This window comes from Choloepus didactylus, chromosome 22, assembly GCF_015220235.1.
Source record: "Choloepus didactylus isolate mChoDid1 chromosome 22, mChoDid1.pri, whole genome shotgun sequence".
In the NCBI taxonomy this organism is placed as follows: Eukaryota; Metazoa; Chordata; class Mammalia; order Pilosa; family Megalonychidae; genus Choloepus; species Choloepus didactylus.
In genome coordinates this window covers 30,707,462-30,728,641 of record NC_051328.1, presented here as the reverse complement: position 1 = coordinate 30,728,641, position 21,180 = coordinate 30,707,462, and the positions used below count along the sequence as shown (strand labels likewise).

Sequence of the window (21,180 nt, the reverse complement as noted above, 5' to 3'; positions counted from 1 at the left end):
AATAAGGGACGGTTCGTTTGTTAATTTTAGTAAGGAAAAATGTCTTTCTCTAGAACTGTTATAGTAAACTTTAGTCCTAAAGCTCAGCAGCCAGAATTTATTGAAAGGCAAGTGGGTGTTTCCTTAGTTGTTATTCAGTTCCTTTTCTTAGATTTCGTTTCTCTATCTTTATTCCTCTTGTAAACTCGTGTCTCTTTCCTTGGCACAGGGTGACTAAGGAAGTGGATGCTGCATCCAAAGAAGCCAAATCCTTCTTCAAGCAAAATGAGAAGGAGAAACCTCAGGCTAATGTCCCTTCAGTGCTGCCCTCGCCCCCTGCAGGGTCAGGGTGAGTATTCACGCCTCAGTGGCAGAGGCCCCTGGCAGGTTGGAAGAGCAGCCGTCAGAACAAAGACGTGCTTTTTTTTTTAAATTCAGTTTTATTGAAATACATTCACACACCATACAGTCATCCATGATATACAATCCACTGTCCACAGTATGATAACATAGTTATGCGTTCATCACCACAGTCTGTCTCTGAACATTTTCCTTACATCAGAAAGAACCAGAACAAGAATAAAAAATAAAAGTGAAAAAAGAACACCCAAATCATCCCCCCATCCCACCCCGTTTGTCCTTTAGTTTTTATCCCCATTCCTCCACTCATCCATACACTAGATAAAGGGGGTGTGATCCACAAGGCAAAGATGTGCTTTTAACTGCAGCTGTCATGGTCCTTTCCTGAGAGAGGCTGCTAGGCTGCTGCTCTGCCTTCTTGCTGAAGATGGGAGATGCAAAGAAAAATTAGCCATAGGTTTCTCATTTGTTTTCAGCCTCTATAGGAATTGCAAATTTAATGTTGACTATAGTGCTTAACATGTAGTAGATTTTACATTGGAAAAACAATAATTTTTAAATGAAAATATCAACAGTTCATCAGAACTTACTTTTAATGAAGATTTGGGTTCAGTACCCACCCCTAACCCCCATTGACCTCAAAGGCACATAATGAAAAGGTCAAAAATGATTTACAGACAGTTGTCTTAGCACATTATCATGAGCAAAATAGTATTTCTCGCTTCATGTTTTCCATATTACCTGAGTTATTTTTAGCTGAAGACTAAGATTCTTTGAAGGAAATAAAAAAGTCCTTCCTTCTTAACCTATGTCTAAGAAGTAAAGCATCACAGTAACTAAGAGAAGCCTAAGGTTGTAGCCTGCAGGGAGCTTAACATGGACCACATCCTGCAAGTAGCATTGATCACATGCAGAATCCTGGAGGGAGATCTGTGGTGCTAACATCCCCAGGTGTTTTTTTGTTCCTTCCTTGGGTCCTTGAATACATCTCTGCTGTTGCTGTAAAGAGTAAAGCTTTTTGTTTGTTTTTCGCGTTAAAAACAATCATTGGTTTTCCTACCAAATTGTAGCTTTCCTAGAGCAGGCCTTTTTCTGCAGCCCTGGATCCAGACAACACTGTTACACTGCTCTACTGTCCTAGATGGTGTTTCCCCAGAAGCAAACCCTGAGGCAAAAGTTTGAGTATATGTAGTTTATGTGGGAGGCAATTCCAGGAAGTCCCAGTAGGGAGGTGGGGGGTGGGCAGGAAGGAAGCTGGTGAAGGGTGCGTTTTCAAGCACGGCATTGCTTTGGGTGCTGGCACTCGGGCCTTCTGGGGAGTTTGAGAGAGCACACAGAGATCACAGCACCGGGCAAGGAGTCTGGGATACTTCACCTCCACCTCGCCTCTCTCACTGGCTCAGAGCTGCTTCCCTGGAGTGACCTGCCCTCAGTCCTCAGCTGTGAGGCACAGGGGCTGGCAGCAGGTGCTGTGGCCTAGCAGTGAGGGCCGAGGAGATGTGGACGGGTCTCTGTCCTCATCCACACTGCTGCTTACCTGCAGTGTTTCTTTCCCACTGGAGTTACCAGGTGGCACAAGTTAGGTAGTAATTACACAGTAACCTACAAAGTAATAGGATTTGACTGGTTGCTACACAGTGGAAATGCTGTAAACACAGGGGAAGGTAGCTATAGAAGAAACAGGCTATGCAATGTGAACAGAGGTCTCCAGATCTGCCCTGTTAGTGCCACAGGCCACTGTTTTCCAAACTGTGGTTTCCAATCATCTATTGAAAGAAATGAAACAGAATAAAAAATAGCAGAGTACATTGCATACAATAAGAGTAAATATTGTTTAATAAAATTTTTATTTCGCTTACTGATATGCTTATACTGGATAACAAAATAAATGGTTAATTTTTTATTACTGTTATTTTTTAATGAGGTAGAATACTTGTAACAGAATTAATGACAATTTAGCATTCATAGTGTTGTACAACCATCACCACTGTCTAGTTCCAGAACATTTTCATCACCCCAGAAGGAAACCCTGTACCCATTAAGCAGGTATTCCCCATACCCTACTCCCTCTAGCACCTGACAACCACTAACTTCGTTTCTGTTTCTATGGATTCTCTTAATCTGGATATTTCATATAATTGGAATCATAGAATAAGTGGCCTTTTGTGCCTGGAGTCTTTTACCTAGCATGTTTTCAAGGTTCATTCATACTGTAGGATGTGTCAGAACATCATTCCTTTTTATGGCCAAATAATATTCCATGGTATGGATAATACCACATTTTGTTTTTTCGTTCATCAGCTGATGGACATTTGGATTGGGTCCACCTCTTTTTTTCTTGGTTAGTATGAATGGTGCTGCTTTGAACATTGTATACAAGGTTTTGTTTGAACACCCGTTTTCAGTTCTTTTGAGTATAACTTAGGAGTGGGATTGCTGGGTTATATGGTAACTCTATGTTTAACTTATTGAGGAACCGCCAAACCTTTTCACAGCAGCTGTACCAATTTACATTCCCACCAGTCATGTATAAGAATTCCATTTAAAATGTTTTTTTAGTGAGGGTTGAGATAAAAACGTGAGGCTCCATGCTAAAGCAACGTAATTTTAGCCTTTGTAACCATTGAATTGTTTGAAAGGAGTTTTCTTCAGACCAGTAGCTTTCAAGCTTTTGACTGCTACCCACAATAAGTAATACTATTACATTATGCCTCAGTACACACATACATAGAAGTAAATTAAAAAGTGAAATAAAAATTTGATGACTAATGTTTACCCTTCCTACATGTGAAGCACTCTGATGTTTTGTCTTTTATGTTATTGAATGTAGAATGTGTCATTTAAAAAAACATTAAGACCCATGAGATTGCTTTCACAATCTACTACCACCTGAATTTGAAAACTGCTCCTGACTACATCTGGAATTAGCCATATGTAGGCTTTCACCTGGGATGGTAGGCTTGTATCTGGTATTATTAGATAGTGTCTCTTGCATTATTAGAACTGTTATTATGGACATTACGTCTGGAAAGAATTGCCAGATAGAAATAATGACAAAGTTCTTTTGCTTTAAGTTTTCTAGCATAGTTACTTTCAACTGACACAATTTTTACTCCTAGGTTCCCTTGGTGTTTCTTCTTAAAATAATCCCTGTTGATATTTGGAGATATCACTCAGAAACTGTGTTTCAGATAGTACTGTCACTATAATTATTGAAAATAACTAGAGGAGAGAGAAGTGCAGTGTAAATGAAGTCAACTTGTTTAGCTTCCCTGAGTCACCTAAGCTCATGTGGAACTCTCACTGCATTCTATATCCTTGCCTTCTGTTCTTAGAAGGAGCTGATAGCGTTTCTAGAATAAGAAATGCTGAGATATCTGCATTTGGGAGAACCAGCAGGAAACAGATGAAGTAGTGTTCCTTGAGGAGAGTTTAATAACTGTGGTGTCCCCATGGCTGGTGATAATGGGGCTCCGTCACCACCTGTAGGCCTCAAGGGGCCAGAGGACAAGCGTCAGAGAGGGCCATGTGGAGTGATCCTCCTGGCAGAAGCTGAGACCTTTGGTTGAGGGTTGGATCCCCTGGGAGGAAGGCAAGGGAATAAAGGCCTAGGTGTCCCTTCCTCCCGCCTCCCATCTCTTGCCAGGGCTCTCTTGGCCACCACAGCCTAATGGCAAAGGACCCATTGATGTACTGGAGTCAACACAAGACAGCCTCCTGGGGCAGAGAGCAGGTTAGAGAAGAGTGGAGAAGGAATTTGGAGGGACCAGCAGAGATATTAAACCACATATCTTCAAGTGGATTAATGAACTACTAACTCCCTTATAAAAGCATAAGGTGAAATTTGATCAAAATCGGTTTCTTTGAAAGCTATAATGGAACCTAACATGACTAGGATGTCTGCCGAGTGCCTAAAGTTTACCCTTACTACATGTGAAGCACTTAGATATTTTGTCTTTTACATTACATCGTACGCAAAAATGGGGACACATTTAATTATGATTCAGAGTACCTTGAATTTCTGAATAAATCCAGAAGACAACCTGTAAGATTGGCGTGATCATTTTCTGAAATGCGTCTCAGAAAGCTTTTTAAACTAGTAACTGTGCTTGGGAAAAGACGGGGCTAAGAGGAATTCAGCTGATTTAGGGTGTCTTAAGTGGGCACATTTTGTCAGCGCAAACATTAGTATCTGCTGCAGATTGCACATACAGGATACAGAAAATCTTTTCAAGGGAAAATTAATATGAATAATTCCGTCTATTAGAAGAAAATTATGGTAATGCAGTAAAATGGTTTTTCATTTTTGGAGCTCCTTCGGTTTATGGAAATTGTCCAGCATAAACACTTTATTTGTTTTTCTCCTCTGTAAACAGATATAAGCAATACAGGAAAACCAGAACAGGAGAGTAAAACATCCTGTTCCACATCTTTTGCTTACAAGTGAGAATAGATTCAGAGGAGCAAATGTTTGTAACTGAAAATGCATTTCCTCTGCATGTTTAAAATAGCACACTGCTTAGGCTATAAAAAGCCAAAGTTTATGCTCTGGGAATGGAATAAACCAAACACCCAATTTTAATTAGAGGCAAGAATCAGATGGCAAGAAAGAGCTCTCTGTACATTTGGTGTAGTAGAAAGCACAATGCTTGGCTTAGTTTGTCTAAATACCCATGCTCTTATTACTCCAAGTAAAGTGGTTACCTTGATCCCCCTCTCACCCAGCCACCCCTCAGTCCTTACCACCAACTCTGTAAGACACATGCGTGGAGCTTCTGCCAGTGTTTGTGGGCATCTGGCTGACCAGGCTTCAACCCCACATTTACTGTTTACTTTATTCCATCAGTGGGCTACCATTAGTCTCATTAAAATGTGTATTCCTAACCAGAGGCATTGACTTGTATAATGAAGACATTATTATATAACTGCCACCTTGTAGATTGGGAATAACCTAAAGCAATAAAACCAATGGGTGAAAAATACCATTTTCCCTTGTAGTTTCCTCTTATCTTCTTGTTCTGTTGAGCAAAACAAGCCTTTATTGTTGAGTCTCAAACAACATGGGTGGTGTCAGTTTAGCAGTGTTCACCCTAATGGTAGAAGAGACCGAATTGTTCCTAGTGCCATATTGGAGACATGAGACCTGAGAAGACAGTAATGCTTGACCATTGTTGGGGCTTGTTGGTTTTCAGTGTATTTGACGAGTCCACAGCGACCTTTAATTTGTGCACGAGTGTTCCTGTCTGAGCATTTACCAAACCTGTGCTCTCCCAGTCCCCTCAGACATGAGTAAATACGAACTTTGCTTGGCTTGTAAGTTCTTAAAGTTTTTCAGTATTTAGTTGTTTGATAGAGAGCGTTGAATATTTTGTTTATAGTAACAATAATCAGGCATGGCTACAATGGTAGGAGGAAATGTTACTGATTTTTTGTCAGAATTTCTTGTAATGATGATCAGTCAGACCTCTGGCCTGTGTTTAAGCCTTTTTACTTTTAAGGGTTTTTACTAAGAAGGGACGACAGGGCCCCGAAATAATTCACAGCAAATGTATTTATATTGACAAAGAAGACAGCCTGCCTCAGAAGTCTAACTTCATCTTCTAGTTTGATCCTCTCATGAAATTCCTAAGTAATTGGCATGTGCTTGGGTGTATGTGGTGACCAGAAGAACATCTAAAGCCATTTAATGTCTAGAGCCTGGTCACTCCAAGAAGGGGAAATTCCATTTCTTTCAAAAGAGTAAATATCGTGAGTGCTTATTGGTGACTTTTTGAAAAATTAAGATAATTAGAGGAAAGTGAGTATCCCAGCAAATGGTACGTATGGTATTTTTTGGATTCTAGAGTGATATTTTTAAAGAAAGCAAATAGTATTTTGTAAATTTAATAATTTAAACTTGGATGTGCTCTTTTTTTAATAGTTTTAATGAGATATAATTTATGTACTGTACGATTGACCCTTTTAAATTAATTGTAGAATTCAGTAGTTTTTAGTGTATTCACAGAGTTGTGCAACCATCACCACAATCATTTTTATCACCCCCCAAAGAAACCGTGGCTCAGTAAGGACTACCCCAGTCAAGATGGCAGTGTGAGAGGCTTCAGGGCTCTGTCCCCTCAGGAGAATCTCTGAACAGCCAACAAGAACAGGCAGAAACATTATTTGAAAAACTCCAGAAAGTAGTTAAATGACTGCAGGAACAGAGTGAGTGCCAAATCAAGAAAAAGGCCGCTTAAAAGCAGTGGGATCTCGTGCCCCTCAGGCTGACCCCCTTCCCTATTCCCCTCACCATCCTGACTCAGAGCTGGCCCATGTTCCCAGTGCTGATCCCTGGTGTCGGTTCCAGGAGGAGCAGAGCAACCCTAGTGCACACACTGGGAACGTGTTTGTCTGGCCCAGTCTATCCCGTGGTGGCCTGAGGGACTTGCTGTCCCAGAATTTACCCCACATCTAGAAAACAGCTACCGAGCCCTCCTACAAATGCTGTGGGAAATCAGTCAAGTCATGCGGCCCGGGGCAAGGGATTGCTAGCTGTAGGACATAAAGTGCCGTGCTGGAGATGTGAAGGAACTGTTTCTTAGGGAAGAGGAGAAATTTGGAACCAAGTAAACTATGAATTCCTTAGGGCCACACATGCAAGTCCAAGATAGGATGCTTGAGCAGAAAGGAGGCCTTTATGCTTTGGCCTAGAATTACTGCCTAAAGTCATTGCATGCATAAGCCCTGAAGAAGAGCACAGGTCAGTCTGCAAAGACTGGGAAAGGTGTTTACTTTTCTTCAGTGTTTGTTAGTTCCCGGCATTCCAGGAAAGCTCTGTTGTAAGACTAGTTGGATACAAGCTTAAGGAACAGATGCCTCGGAGTCTAAATTCCAGTGATAACATATCAAATATCAAAATGTCTAGGTTTCAACAAAAGGTTACAAAACATTCAGAAAAACAGGAGGCAATAACCCAGGCAAAGGAGAAAATTGAAGAGTTAGAAACCATCAGTAAGGAGGACCAGAACTGGGGCATACTAGGCAAAGATTTTTTTTTAATGCTCCTAAATATGCTCAAAGAGCTAAAGGAAAACATGGACAAAAGAATGAAAGGAAATCTGGAAAATGGTAGATGAACACAAAGAGAATAGCAATAGAGAGATGGAAATTATGAAGAAGAACCAAACAGAACTGAAGACCACAGGAAAAGAAATTAAAAATTCCCTAGCAACAGCAGATTGGAGCTGGCAGAATAAAGAATCAGAGAATAAAAAGATAAGAATATTGAAATCACTCACTCTGAGGGGCAGAGAGGGAAAAAAAAAAAAAAAAAGGAAAAAACTGAACAGAGCCTGAGAACCTATCTGGCAAAACTGTCTTTCAAAATGGAGATTTAGGTTTTATCTCTTTTTTTTTTTCTTGGAGTAATTAAAATGTTCTAAAATTGGTTGTGGTGATGAATGCACAACTATGTGATGATACTTTGAGCCATTGATTGTATACTTTGGTTGGATTATATGATGTGTGAATATCTCAATAAAATTGCATTTAAAAAGAAAAAAAATGAAGGAGAGATAATGATATTCCCAAATAAGGAAAAGCTAAGGAAGTTCATCAGCACAAGACAGGCCCTACAAGAGATAGTAAAGGGGGTTCTGCAGTTGAAAGGAAAGGACACTAGATAGTAGTCAAAGCCACATGAAAAAATAAAGATTTCTGGTGAGGGTAACAACATGAGTAAATATAAATTCCAGTTACTATTGTAATTTTGGTTTGTTAACTCTACGTTTTGTTTCCTACAGGATCTTAAAAGACAAACACATAAAATGTAATGAAAATCAGTGGTTTTGGACTCATAATGTATGAACATGTAATTTGTGACAAGAACTACATAAAGGTGGGGGGATAGAGGGGTCTAGGGACATAGTTTGTGTAGGCTATTGACATTAAGTTGGTACAAAAGCAAGCAAGATAGTTACAGATTTAGCATGTTAAATTTAAGCCCATGGTAACTATAAAGAAAATGTCAGAAAATATACAAGCTCATAGAAACAAAAACATTTACTTCATCCACATAAACATTTTGTGAGGAAGGCACTATCTTTGTGCCCCTTTTACAGATGAGAAAGCTGAGGCATAGAGAGGTGAGGTTGACTTGTTGAGGTTATATAGTTGATGAATGGTGGAGACAGGATTCCAGTCAAGATCTATTTAAACCATAGCCTGGGTTCTCAGTATTGTGCTATATGACTGCTCTTTCTCACTCTTCTAGTTGGCCTTTTTTGTCGAAACAATCTCTCTTCAACTTTATTACTGATGAGGGACTCTTTGAAAACTTTTTTATTTTGTTATTTTTGAAGTACGTGAGATGAATGCTTCCTGCCTTTTCCTTTGTAAGCCCTTTTCCGTTTAACCACAGTTAAACCAGGTTTCTTGAGACTTTCAGTCTCATTCTCATGAAACGTAAGCAGTTAGCACTCTTTTAAAAAATGGGTTCCAAGTCCTGCATAATGGCTGTTGGTACATTGATAATCTGCCGACATTCGACAGTGAAGCTGTGGACAAGATGATGTCAGTCAACTGGGAAATAATGCTATTGCTGTTTGATAATTGACTCCTCCTCTGAGGTCTGAATCATGCATCCAGCCTATGGGGAGCTCAGGTGAGAGGGTGGTCAGGTGGGCCAGGTAGCAGATCTCCTTGCCCAGCTCGTGTGAAGTGCACTTCTTCTGGCAGTCATTCCTTCCAGGGTAGGGCTAACTAGAAAGAGCTTTGAAGAGGATGCTACAGGCTACAATGGTGGCAATTGGTTCCGGCAGCCCTGGGGATGCTGCTGCTGTCTTACTTATCAGCTCCAGAATAAAGTGTTTCGTGTTAGGGCAAGAGTAGTGGTTCTTTACTTTCACCTCATGTTCCTTAATGGATGCTAATACCCTCTTGGATTTAGTTTTAACTTGTTCTTAACTTGTTTTTAATATACCTCTACAGGTGTTGCAGGTACAGAGTAAATGGTTTTGAAATTGAAGAAGGAAAAGAATTCTTTAAAGTTTTCCGCATGAATAGTTGGAATATTTTTTATTTATTAAAAGTGATCTCATATTTAAATTCTTGATCCAGAAATAGTGGTCCATGCCAAACTAGTAACTGGAGGAATTATGAATGGAGAGTCTAATGCCATTCGTTTTTCAGGATGGAAGTCCCTGCCAGTGTGAGCATCTAAGTGAGATCCAAAACCTAGAGAAGTTTTCAAAGCAAGAGCTTTTTTTTTTTTAATGGAGGTAAAGTTTGGATTCAATATTGATGGGAAATACTGTGACCTAGGAAGTGTTCCTAGTGATTTTCAAAGTTGCCCAGGGTTGAATAGATTCCAGTGTTAGACACTCCTGTGAGGAAATGAACTTTATACACAGAGCAACCTTTTTCCTTTGCCCTTAGCCTTGGATTATGGTGTCAAGTTTCAAAAAAAAATCTTATTTTAAGAGCCAGGCACCAATCTGTATTATAAACTTTTAAAACTTTATATTGCTGTATTCCTTTACCATTGGTTCTACCATGTGTGTGTGTGTGTAAAATAAGTATCTGTAAAGTGCTTCTTGGGTAGATTGGGAAGGGGAAGTTGAAGTTTTGACATTCATTTAGTTTACTTAGCATTATAGTTTGGAACAAGGAAATGGAGATCATATTTAGATAGAGAATTATGATGCTTTAGAAATGAAGTGGAAATATTTTGGTTAACTATTTAATGCTAATTTATTGATTTGTTTCATGGACTTTAACTTCTTTTAGTGTACACTAGGGGGCAGAATTCCCCCTGAAAAGATGGCATATCTTTGGCAAGATCCAGGAACATAAGCATTCATAAGATTGGATATATGAGTGCTGTACATTTTTCTTTTCCTAATTACATTAGTCTCTTGGTATGAGAGTTCTAGGTACTATACAGTTTCTACATTTTTCTTTCATTAGAAGCTTCTTTTTCAACCCCACCATTGTGTTTAGAAAGCAAAGATGGTTTTTCTTCTTTGTTGTTTCCTAAGATACAAAAGCTTTCTTTGTTGTTGTTGTTTTAAATGCAATTTTATTGAGATATATTCACACACCATACAAGCCATAGAAAGTTATACAATCAGTAGCTCACAATATCGTCACATAGTTGTACATTCATCACCATGATCAATTTTAGGACATTTTAATTACTCTAGAAAAAGAAATAAAAAATAAAACCCCCAAAAATCCCTTATTACTTACCCCCCTCCCCCATTATTGACCCCTAGTATTGGCGTGGTACATTTGTTACTGTTGATGAAAGAATATTAAGATATTACTATTGACTATAGTCCTTAGTTTGCAATAGGTGCATTTTTCCAACATACCGCTCTATTATTAGCTACTTGTAATAGTGTTGTACATTTGTTGTAGTTCATGAAAGAACTTTTTTATATTTGTACAGTTAATCACAGGTATCATTCACCACAAGAGTCACAGTGTTAGATATTCGCATATATTTACCTTCCGCTTTCCTCTGGTCGCATACATGACTCTAAACTTCTTTCTAACGTATTCACCCACAATTCAGCACTGTTAATTATACTCACAGTAACATGCTACTGTCACCCCTGTTCATTTCCAAATGTCGCTCCCATTCTCTAGCCCCATTCTATATCCTGGTAACCTATATTCTAGATTTTATGTCTATGAGTTTACTTATTATAATTAGTTCATGTAAGTGTATGACTTATTTCACTTAATTTGTTGTTTTTTTATTATGCTTTTTCTAATTTGAAAAATACTGAAAATTGCAAGTAAGAAAATAAACATGACCTGTATGCCCCTCATATGAATTTTTTTCAGAAAGAAGGCAGTGAAAGTTCCCTTCTACCTTCCTGTCTCTTCATTTCCAGCCCCAGAGGCTAATAGTTGTTAACTGGTTATCAATTTTGTGCATGTTCTTTGCTGTCCTAGTGTTTAGTGTATTTATATATACACTTGTATCTTATTTTGTTTTAAAGCAAAAATGGAGTCACTATCTTTATTGGTCTGCAACTTGTCTTTTTTACTTAACAGTCTATCTGGGGCATCTTTCCAGGTCCAGTGTAAACATCTACGTTTCTTTTAGTGGTATTCTATTGGGTGAATATACCATAATTCGAGTAATCATTCCTTTATTGATGAACATTCAGTTTCCCAAATTTTCAGTTAGGAATAATTCTATAATAGTAATCCTTGCACATTTAATTTTATGTTCTCATGTTGTTGTTTCTGGAGAACAGGTTCATAGACGTGGGATTGCTAGGTTGTGGGGTATGTGCCTTTAAATTCTGATAGCTGCTGCCAAATAGGTGGTACTGATTTGAAATCTTGCCAGTAGTTCATGTGCGTTCCTGTCTCCACACACCATTACCAGTATTCATTTGGGTTTTTGCCACGATCGTTACCGTAATGACCTTTATAACCAACTGATTTGAGTTGTGACTTGAAATTTCCCCTCCTTTAAAAACCTATACCAAAAAATGGACTTTTTTGTTTTCAGGAATGAAACAAATGGTGCATTTTTGTGTGTTTGTCAAATTTTGTGGGAAAAAAATTAAAATTTGAGTGTCAGCTAATAGTCTTTACACTGTATGTATGAAATTATCAAAGTAAATTAATTCTCAGCCATTTTAGAGCTCAAGTAAAAATCTAAATTTTATGAAAACAGAGAGATTCTGAGTCACCTTAGAAACTGTATATTATAGATCCATTGAGGATGCTGTGTGTGTTTCTCTCTGTGTTGGAAGTTACTGTTCTCAAATGTTTTGACGTCACTGAAGAATGTCATGTGTCCTAAGCATAACATTCAGTGATTCTTATGTTCTGATCAAGGTTCTGATAAAGGTATCTTGCTGCTATTTCACGGATGGTTACAATTATTCAGAAAGATTAGTACTAGGCAAATATTTTAATTTGGGGTTGGGAAATTTTTCTTATGGGAGGGGTTGAACAGCTGTGTTCTAATTATTTTGCTCAGGGACTGGCAACCAGGCTGGTCCAAAGTCCAGCACCTACTGCTCTCTTCAGTTACTTAACCGTGGGCTCTTGCCACAGCCCTGTTACCCAAGGGGACCTATGGTAAATTTAAGCTGAAATAATTTAAAACTTAAAACTAGGATGATGTTTCCATCATTGAGAAAATGGAAGATTCTGAACAAGCATTCCTCTTTAGATCTAGTAATTCTGAATGAGTAAGAACATAAAAAAAGTCACACCCTTTTGATTACTAGCCATTCCTTTGAATTTCACATGTGGCACAATTTCAGTAATTGCTCATTTGAGAATGAGCAAGAAAAACCCGTACTTTCCATTGGCTTCTGCTTTAACCTGGAACGCTTTAGCTCCAGCTACTTGAGAAAGAGTGAGCTGAGGGGGTGGAAGTGAACAGGACAAGAAGAGTTTTATCCCTTGAGAAATTCTCCAAGGAGCATGACATGACTTGTCTGGAGCAAAACTGGAAATTAGAAAGATCCAAGGAATACCATGTGCAAAATGCTCTTGATGTTGGTCTCTAGTCTAGTGTAATTGGCTTCAAAGCAAAGATTTGAGAGAAACTTTCCTTCAGAAGAGTAGCCACAAGCATTGTGTCTGCCTTTTAGCCATATTTCTGTATTGTACTGTGGTTAACTAAATGTGGGGTTTTCATGCCATTTCAGAAAGTCATTCTTATTTAGCCTTGGTTGGACCAGTCTGCACCTCAGTTTCTCAGTCTTGATGTGGTAAAGCCAGCTTTTTTGTTGTTGGGCTAACTTGGGTCAGCCATGTGTTAACAATGTCGTGCTGGCTAAACCAGGCAGAATTTCAGCTGAGTGAAGGCTTAGATTATGAAATATATGTCTTTATAAAATTGAAATTATATATATTTTAAAACCTGTTGAAACATAATGAAAGCAAAGGATCAGTGTTTCCCGGGCATAGTAGGGCAAGTCGTAGACAAAAGCTTTTTGTCTGTTGGTTCAGTAGGGAAATTAGTTGGCAATGGAAAATGGAATACAACTCCTTTTTCCAAATATGGCATGTCGTCTAATTATGGGGCACTATCTCAGGATAGCCCTTCCTGATAATACTGGCACACACACACCCCGGAGTTTTTTCTGCCACCTTTTCTAGATTAATTTGGGATCTTCCCAAGATTCACAGGTCTTCTTCCCTTTATGCATTTAATAATATCATCTATCCTACAGTTTTTTTTAATGCAGTTTTATTGATTTATTCACACACCATATAATCCATCTCTTCCAGTTTGCTGATGCCGCAGTTATGCAAAACACCAGAAATGAATTGGCTTTTATAAAGGGGGTTTATTTTATTACAGATTTACAGGTCTAAGGCCATAAAAGTATCCAAACTAAGGCATCAACAAGAGGATACCTTCACTGAAGGATGGCTGATGGCATCCAGAGTACCTGCTAGCTGAGAAGGCACGTGGCTGACATCTGCTGATCCCAGGTTGTGTTCCAGCTCCTTTCTCAGCTTCTGTGCATTCTTGGTTCTTTCTCCCAGGATGTTTCTTTTTAAGCGCCTGGGCATCCTGTCTTAGCATATCCTGGGGTTCAGGATTCTGGACTTCATCTCAGCTAAATGTCCTTCTGTCTGCATCTCCAAGCATCTCTAAGCATGAGCGTCAGCAAGCGTCTGGGCCTGTGTGGCTCTTTTTAAAGGACTCCAGTAAACCAATCAAGACCCACCTTCAATGGGCAGGGCCAAATCTCCATGGAAACAGTCAATCAAGAAGTCACATCTTAAAAAGATTAATCAATCTGCCCCCACAAGATTGCCATTAAAGAATATGGCTTTTGGAGGACATAATATATCCAAACCGGCGTATCCTCCAAAGAATACAGACATTCACAGTATCATCATATAGTTGTACATTCATCACCACAATCAATTTTAGAACATTTTCAGTACTCCTAAATAAACAAACAAACATCCCATACCTCTTATCCCCCCCCCACCATTATTTATTTATTTTGCCTTTATTTTGTTACTCATCTGCCCATACACTAGATAAAGGGAGTATCAGTCACAAGTTTTCACAATCAAACAGTCACCCCATAAAGCTATATAGTTATACAGTCATCATCAAGAATCAAGGCTACTAGATTACAGTTCAACAGCTTCAGTATTTCCTTCTAACTATTCTAATACATTTGAAACTAAAAAGAAATATCTATATAATGCATAAGAATAACCTTCAGAATGACCTCTCGACTCTATTTGAAATCTCTTAGCCTCTGAAACTTTATTTTGATTCATTTCTTTTCCCCCTTTTGTTTAAGAAGGCTTTCTCAGTCTCACAGTGCCAGCGCCAGGCTCATCCCTGGGAGTCACGTCCCATGTCTCCAGGGAAACTGATACCCTTGGAAGTCATGTCCCACAAAATGGGGAGGGCTGAGAGTTTCTTTGCAGAGTTGGCTAAGAGAGAGGGGCCACATTTGAGCAGCAAAAGAGGTTCTCTTGGGGTGACTTTTAGGCATACTTACAAGTAGAATTAGCTTCTCCTTCGCAGGAATAAGTTTCGTAAGGGCAAGCCCCAAGATCAATGGTTTGGCTTATTAAATTGGGAGTCCCTAATACTTGAGAGAATATCCAGAGTTCCCCAAGTGGGGAGGTTTAGTATTTCCACATTTTTCCCCAAAGTCGTTCACGGGGACTTTGCAAATACTTTTTTATTTTCTGCCTCAAATACTCTGGAATGTATCGGGGTAGTACAGAATAACAGGATCTCATTCCCTATTCTAGGTTCCGTATAATTATGTTGTTTAAATAAACTGACCATACAGGTTAAATTACATAGTGTGCTACAGAAAATTTAAATTTTGTACCAATTAAGCATCTCTTCCTTTGGTCTCACACAGAATTGAAGTTTTAAAATACAGTCCAGTATCATCCTTTACCCTGTATTCTGATTTACCTGAGTCCTAATCAAGTTCATTTCATTCATGTCTCTAATTGAAGTCTGATCTCTTTTTCAGCTTATTTAACAGTTGCAGTATGGTATAGTGCTGACATTCATAGCTGCCGAACTTTGGCTTTAAGTCTCAGGTGTCACACAGAGACCTAAAGTTCCAGGAAACTACCAGGCCAGACCCAAAGAGCTCAGCATCTCAGAATTTAGAAATAACAGTTCAAACTCAGGAATAGATGTGACTGCTGTAAGAGCTTATGGTCAGTCTATTGCCTACATTTTTAACCATCTCTCCCATGCTAGTAATTCTCTGTTCTGACGTTTGAGCATTGCCTTTCTTCTGAGCTGCAGACCCATATTTCTCACTGATTTCTAGAAATTCATTCATTCAACTTGTCCAACACTTATCTTTTCTAAACCCTCTCATTTTGCAGAGGAAGAAACTGAACCCTTAAAGTTAAGTAGCTTGCTAAAGAGAATCTAAGGCTTCTGTGCAATATAGTGTTCTCTTCTGCCAGGCCAAACTTGGTCTGTTTCTGGGGGGAGAATGTATTACCACTATTCTCTTAGTCACTTGGGCCCCAACCTCAGTGTCACCTTCACTTCTTCCCTTTCTTTCCCTGTACCTCCCAAATCCAATAAGTTCTTTTGAGTCTATCTCCAAAAATGTCTCTAAATATTCCTTCACTCATTCTCTCTTCTCACTTCCTTCCCCTTCTTTCCTCCCTCCTCTCTCTCTCTCTTTTCCTCTCATCTCCACTGCCATTGCCTTTTATCTGAGTCTTACTTTCTGAAAATCTGTCTCTATGTAATTGAAATATTTTCTAAAGTCTTTTGAAAGGCTTGGATTATTATAAGTTTACTTACAGCCTGCAGTGCCCCATGCTACATACACACCATTGCCAGGATAATTTGGCAGAGATTTAGCTTAGATCTTGTTCTTGCTCAAAAATTTGATCCTTGTTGCCTGCTGTTCAGTTCTGATTCTTTAGCCTGGTAGAAAACTCCATACTTGAGCTCCAGCCAACCTCACCTTTTTCTAAGTTACACTATTTGACAGCCAGAAAGGACTCTTCCCCTTTGACCCACATTGTCCTGCCTCAGCTGTGTTCAAGCCGTTCTGATCTCCCCTTCCCCCAGCTGCCCTCACCTCTCTCACCCTATGTAGGAATCTTGGCCATTCTTCAACACCCAGTTGTACGCCCCACAGTTGTCCATGCTGTTAGATGTGATTTTTCTCCATAGTCCTGTTTCCTTGATGGCCCTTCAGATATTGAACCTTGAAGCATAATTATTTTATTCTTGTCTTATCCATACCCTATCAGAATGTAAGCTCTTTTAAGAGCTCTTTGTCTTTGAGTTTCTGCAGTTTCAATACAATGTGAATGGTTGGACTTAGTTTTGTTTCTTAAATCTAAGAGTTCATTCATGACTTTTATCAGTTCTGGAAAATTCTCAGGCATTATCTCTTTGGATATTGCCTCTCTTGCTTTCTCTTATCTCCTTCAGGAACTCCTATTAGTTATATATCAAATCTTCTCGTTCTGTCCTCCATATTGCTGAATTTCTCTTTGTTGTTTTCCATCTCATTATTTCTCTGAGTTGCCTTCTGGCAATTTCCTGTGTTCCAGTTCTTTACTTTTTGTTCAGCTATGTCTAATCTATTAAACCTGTCCACAGAATTTAATTTCAGCAACTCTAGATTTTTCATTCTTAGAAATTGTTTGGTTTCTTTTCACATCTTCCTGTTCTTTTTCCATAGGAACTTGTGGTTACAGTTTTGAGGTTTTTTATATTTGTAAGTATTTTAAGTATATTTCCTTTATGGTTTCTATCTGATAGTTCTTTTATCAAAAGTTCTTGGGGCTTTAAAACTGTGTTTTGTTTTATTGTTGGCTCTCACTGTGGATTATTTACTCTTTTGTTTAGTATTTTTCACTCATCTTTAGCCGCTGCTGCCTATGTTGCTAGAGAGGATTTTTGATGGTCTTTGCCTTGGTGCCTCACAAACCCTGGACTCAAAGTCCCGGGCAGACATAAATTTGTGAAGCCTAGATTGGTGACTGAGCACTAGCTGCGAGGAGGCTGGGAAAGCACGGGTTTTGAATTTGCTGTTTCTTGCCTCCCATTAAAGGTGGCATCATCAGGGAGTCAGATACTAGACAGATAAAAAGCAGGTCCACCATAATGAAGGGTAGAGATTTTCAAAATAGATATTAGAATGGAGCCAAAAGGAATTACAAATAGATTGATAAAGATGTGAGGGAGTTTCATATAAGAAAATTGTGTATGTTTTAGAGTCATCTCCAAAAATATTCCTAGAACAGAACAGGGAACATCAACAAAGAGAACAGTGTAAAGAGCTCAAAAGAGAGAAGAAAAGCATCAAAAATGTAAAATATGAAGTATTTTAATGATGCAATCACTAATAGGTCTTGGGTAGAAGAAACAGCAGTCACATCTGATGTGAAAGTTGAGTAACTCATCAAATGTGTTTAAAAAGGGTACTGAGGAGAGGCGGGGCAAGATGGCAGACTGGTGAGCTGTAGGTTTTAGTTACTCCTCCAGGAAAGTGGGTAAAAAGCCAGGAACTGCGTGGACTGGACACCACAGAGCAATCTGTCTTTGGGCATACTTCATACAACACTCATGAAAATGTCGAACTGCTGAGATCAGCGAAATCTGTAAGTTTTTGCGGCCAGGGGACCCGCGCCCCTCCCTGCCAGGCTCGGTCCCGTGGGAGGAGGGGCTGTCAGCTCCGGGAAGGAGAAGGGAGAACTGCAGTGGCTGCTCTTATCGGAAACTCATTCTACTGATCCAGATTCCAACCATAGATAGACTGAGACCAGACACCGGAGAATCTGAGAGCTACCAGCCCAGCAGAGAGGAGACAGGCATAGAAAAAAAAAAAATAAAAATAACACGAAAAACTCCAAAATAAAAGCAGAGGATTTTTGGAGTTCTGGTGAACACAGAAAGGGGAAGGGCGGAGCTCAGGCCTTGAGGCGCATATGCAAATCCCTAAGAAAAGCTGATCTCTCTGCCCTGTGGACCTTTCCTTAATGGCCCTGGTTGCTGTGTCTATTAGCATTTCAATAACCCATTAGATCTCTGAGGAGGGCCCTTTTTTTTTTTTTTTTTTTTTTTTTAAATCCTTTTTACTTTTTCTAAAACAATTACTCTAAGAAGCCCAATACAGAAAGATTCAAAGAATTGCAATTTGGGCACGTCAAGTCAAGAGCAGAACTAAGAGAGCTCTGAGACAAAAGGCAATAATCCAGTGGCTGGGAAAATTCACTAAACACCACAACTTCCCAAGAAAAGGGGGGTGTCCGCTCACAGCCACCATCCTGGTGGACAGGAAACACTCCTGCCCATCGCCAGCCCCATAGCCCAGAGCTGCCCCAGACAACCCAGTGTGACGGAAGTGCTTCAAATAACAGGCACACACCACAATACTGGGCGTGGACATTAGCCTTCCCTGCAACCTCAGCTGATTGTCCCAGAGTTGGGAAGGTGGAGCAGTGTGAATTAACAAAGCCCCATTCAGCCATCATTTGAGCAGACTGGGAGCCTCCCTACACAGCCCAGCAGCCCAGAACTGCCCTGGGAGGACGGCACTCACCTGTGACAAAGCACAGTCATCCCTCAACAGAGGACCCGGGGTGCACAGCCTGGAAGAGGGGCCCACTTGCAAGTCTCAGGAGCCATACGCCAATACCAAAGACTTGTGGGTCAGTGGCAGAGACAAACTGTGGCAGGACTGAACTGAAGGATTAGACTATTGCAGCAGCGTTAAAACTCTAGGATCATCAGGGAGATTTGATTGTTAGGGCCACCCCCCCTCCCCGACTGCCCAGAAACACGCCCCACATACAGGGCAGACAACACCAACTACACACGCAAGCTTGGTACACCAGTTGGGCCCCACAAGACTCACTCCCCCACTCACCAAAAAGGCTAAGCAGGGGAGAACTGGCTTGTGGAGAACAGGTGGCTCGTGGACGCCACCTGCTGGTTAGTTAGAGAAAGTGTACTCCACGAAGCTGTAGATCTGATAAATTAGAGATAAGGACTTCAATAGGTCTACAAACCCTAAAAGAACCCTATCAAGTTCAGCAAATGCCACGAGGCCAAAAACAACAGAAAATTATAAAGCATATGAAAAAACCAGACGATATGGATAACCCAAGCCCAAGCACCCAAATCAAAAGACCAGAAGAGACACAGCACATAGAGCAGCTACTCAAAGAACTAAAGATGAACAATGAGACCATAGTACGGGATATGAAGGAAATCAAGAAGACTCTAGAAGAGCATAAAGAAGACATTGCAAGACTAAATAAAAAAATGGATGATCTTATGGAAATTAAAGAAACTGTTGACCAAATTAAAAAGATTCTGGACACTCATAGTACAAGACTAGAGGAAGTTGAACAACGAATCAGTGACCTGGAAGATGACAGAATGGAAAATGAAAGCATAAAAGAAAGAATGGGGAAAAAAATTGAAAAAATCGAAATGGACCTCAGGGATATGATAGATAATATGAAACGTCCAAATATAAGACTCATTGGTGTCCCAGAAGGGGAAGAAAAGGGTAAAGGTCTAGGAAGAGTATTCAAAGAAATTGTTGGGGAAAACTTCCCAAATCTTCTAAACAACATAAATACACAAATCATAAATGCTCAGCGAACTCCAAATAGAATAAATCCAAATAAACCCACTCCGAGACATATACTGATCACACTGTCAAACACAGAAGAGAAGGAGCAAGTTCTGAAAGCAGCAAGAGAAAAGCAATTCACCACATACAAAGGAAACAGCATAAGACTAAGTAGTGACTACTCAGCAGCCACCATGGAGGCAAGAAGGCAGTGGCACGATATATTTAAAATTCTGAGTGAGAAAAATTTCCAGCCAAGAATACTTTATCCAGCAAAGCTCTCCTTCAAATTTGAGGGAGAGCTTAAATTTTTCACAGACAAACAAATGCTGAGAGAATTTGCTAACAAGAGACCTGCCCTACTGGAGATACTAAAGGGAGCCCTACAGACAGAGAAACAAACACAGGACAGAGAGACTTGGAGAAAGGTTCAGTACTAAAGAGATTCGGTATGGGTACAATAAAGGATATTAATAGAGAGAGGGAAAATATGGCAAACATAAACCAAAGGATAAGATGGCCGATTCAAGAAATGCCTTCACGGTTTTAACGTTGAATGTAAATGGATTAAACTCCCTAATTAAAAGATATAGATTCGCAGAATGGATCAAAAAAAATGAACCATCAATATGTTGCATACAAGAGACTCATCTTAGACACAGGGACACAAAGAAACTGAAAGTGAAAGGATGGAAAAAAATATTTCATGCAAGCTACAGCCAAAAGAAAGCAGGTGTAGCAATATTAATCTCAGATAAAATAGACTTCAAATGCAGGGATGTTTTGAGAGACAAAGAAGGCCGCTACGTACTAATAAAAGGGGCAATTCAGCAAGAAGAAATAACAATCGTAAATGTCTATGCACCCAACCAAGGTGCCACAAAATACATGAGAGAAACACTGGCAAAACTAAAGGAAGCAATTGATGTTTCCACAATAATTGTGGGAGACTTCAACACATCACTCTCTCCTATAGATAGATCAACCAGACAGAAGACCAATAAGGAAATTGAAAACCTAAACAATCTGATAAATGAATTAGATTTAACAGACATGTACAGGACATTACATCCCAAATCACCAGGATACACATACTTTTCTAGTGCTCATGGAACTTTCTCCAGAATAGATCATATGCCGGGACATAAAACAAGCCTCAATAAATTTAAAAAGATTGAAATTATTCAAAGCACATTCTCTGACCACAATGGAATACAATTAGAAGTCAATAACCATCAGAGACTTAGAAAATTCA

At 39.5% G+C, this 21,180-nt stretch overlaps 1 protein-coding gene across 2 annotated transcripts in view; it reads left to right on the top strand.

The window, feature by feature from the left end:
• Nucleotides 1-21,180, top strand: part of CFDP1 (craniofacial development protein 1) — a 140,630-nt gene that overhangs the window by 35,769 nt on the left and 83,681 nt on the right. For both annotated transcript variants that reach the window (XM_037815672.1, XM_037815671.1), the window contains exon 5: nt 209-328. In XM_037815672.1, coding sequence (XP_037671600.1) covers nt 209-328 — 120 coding nt within the window. The remainder of the gene's footprint in view (nt 1-208; nt 329-21,180) is intronic.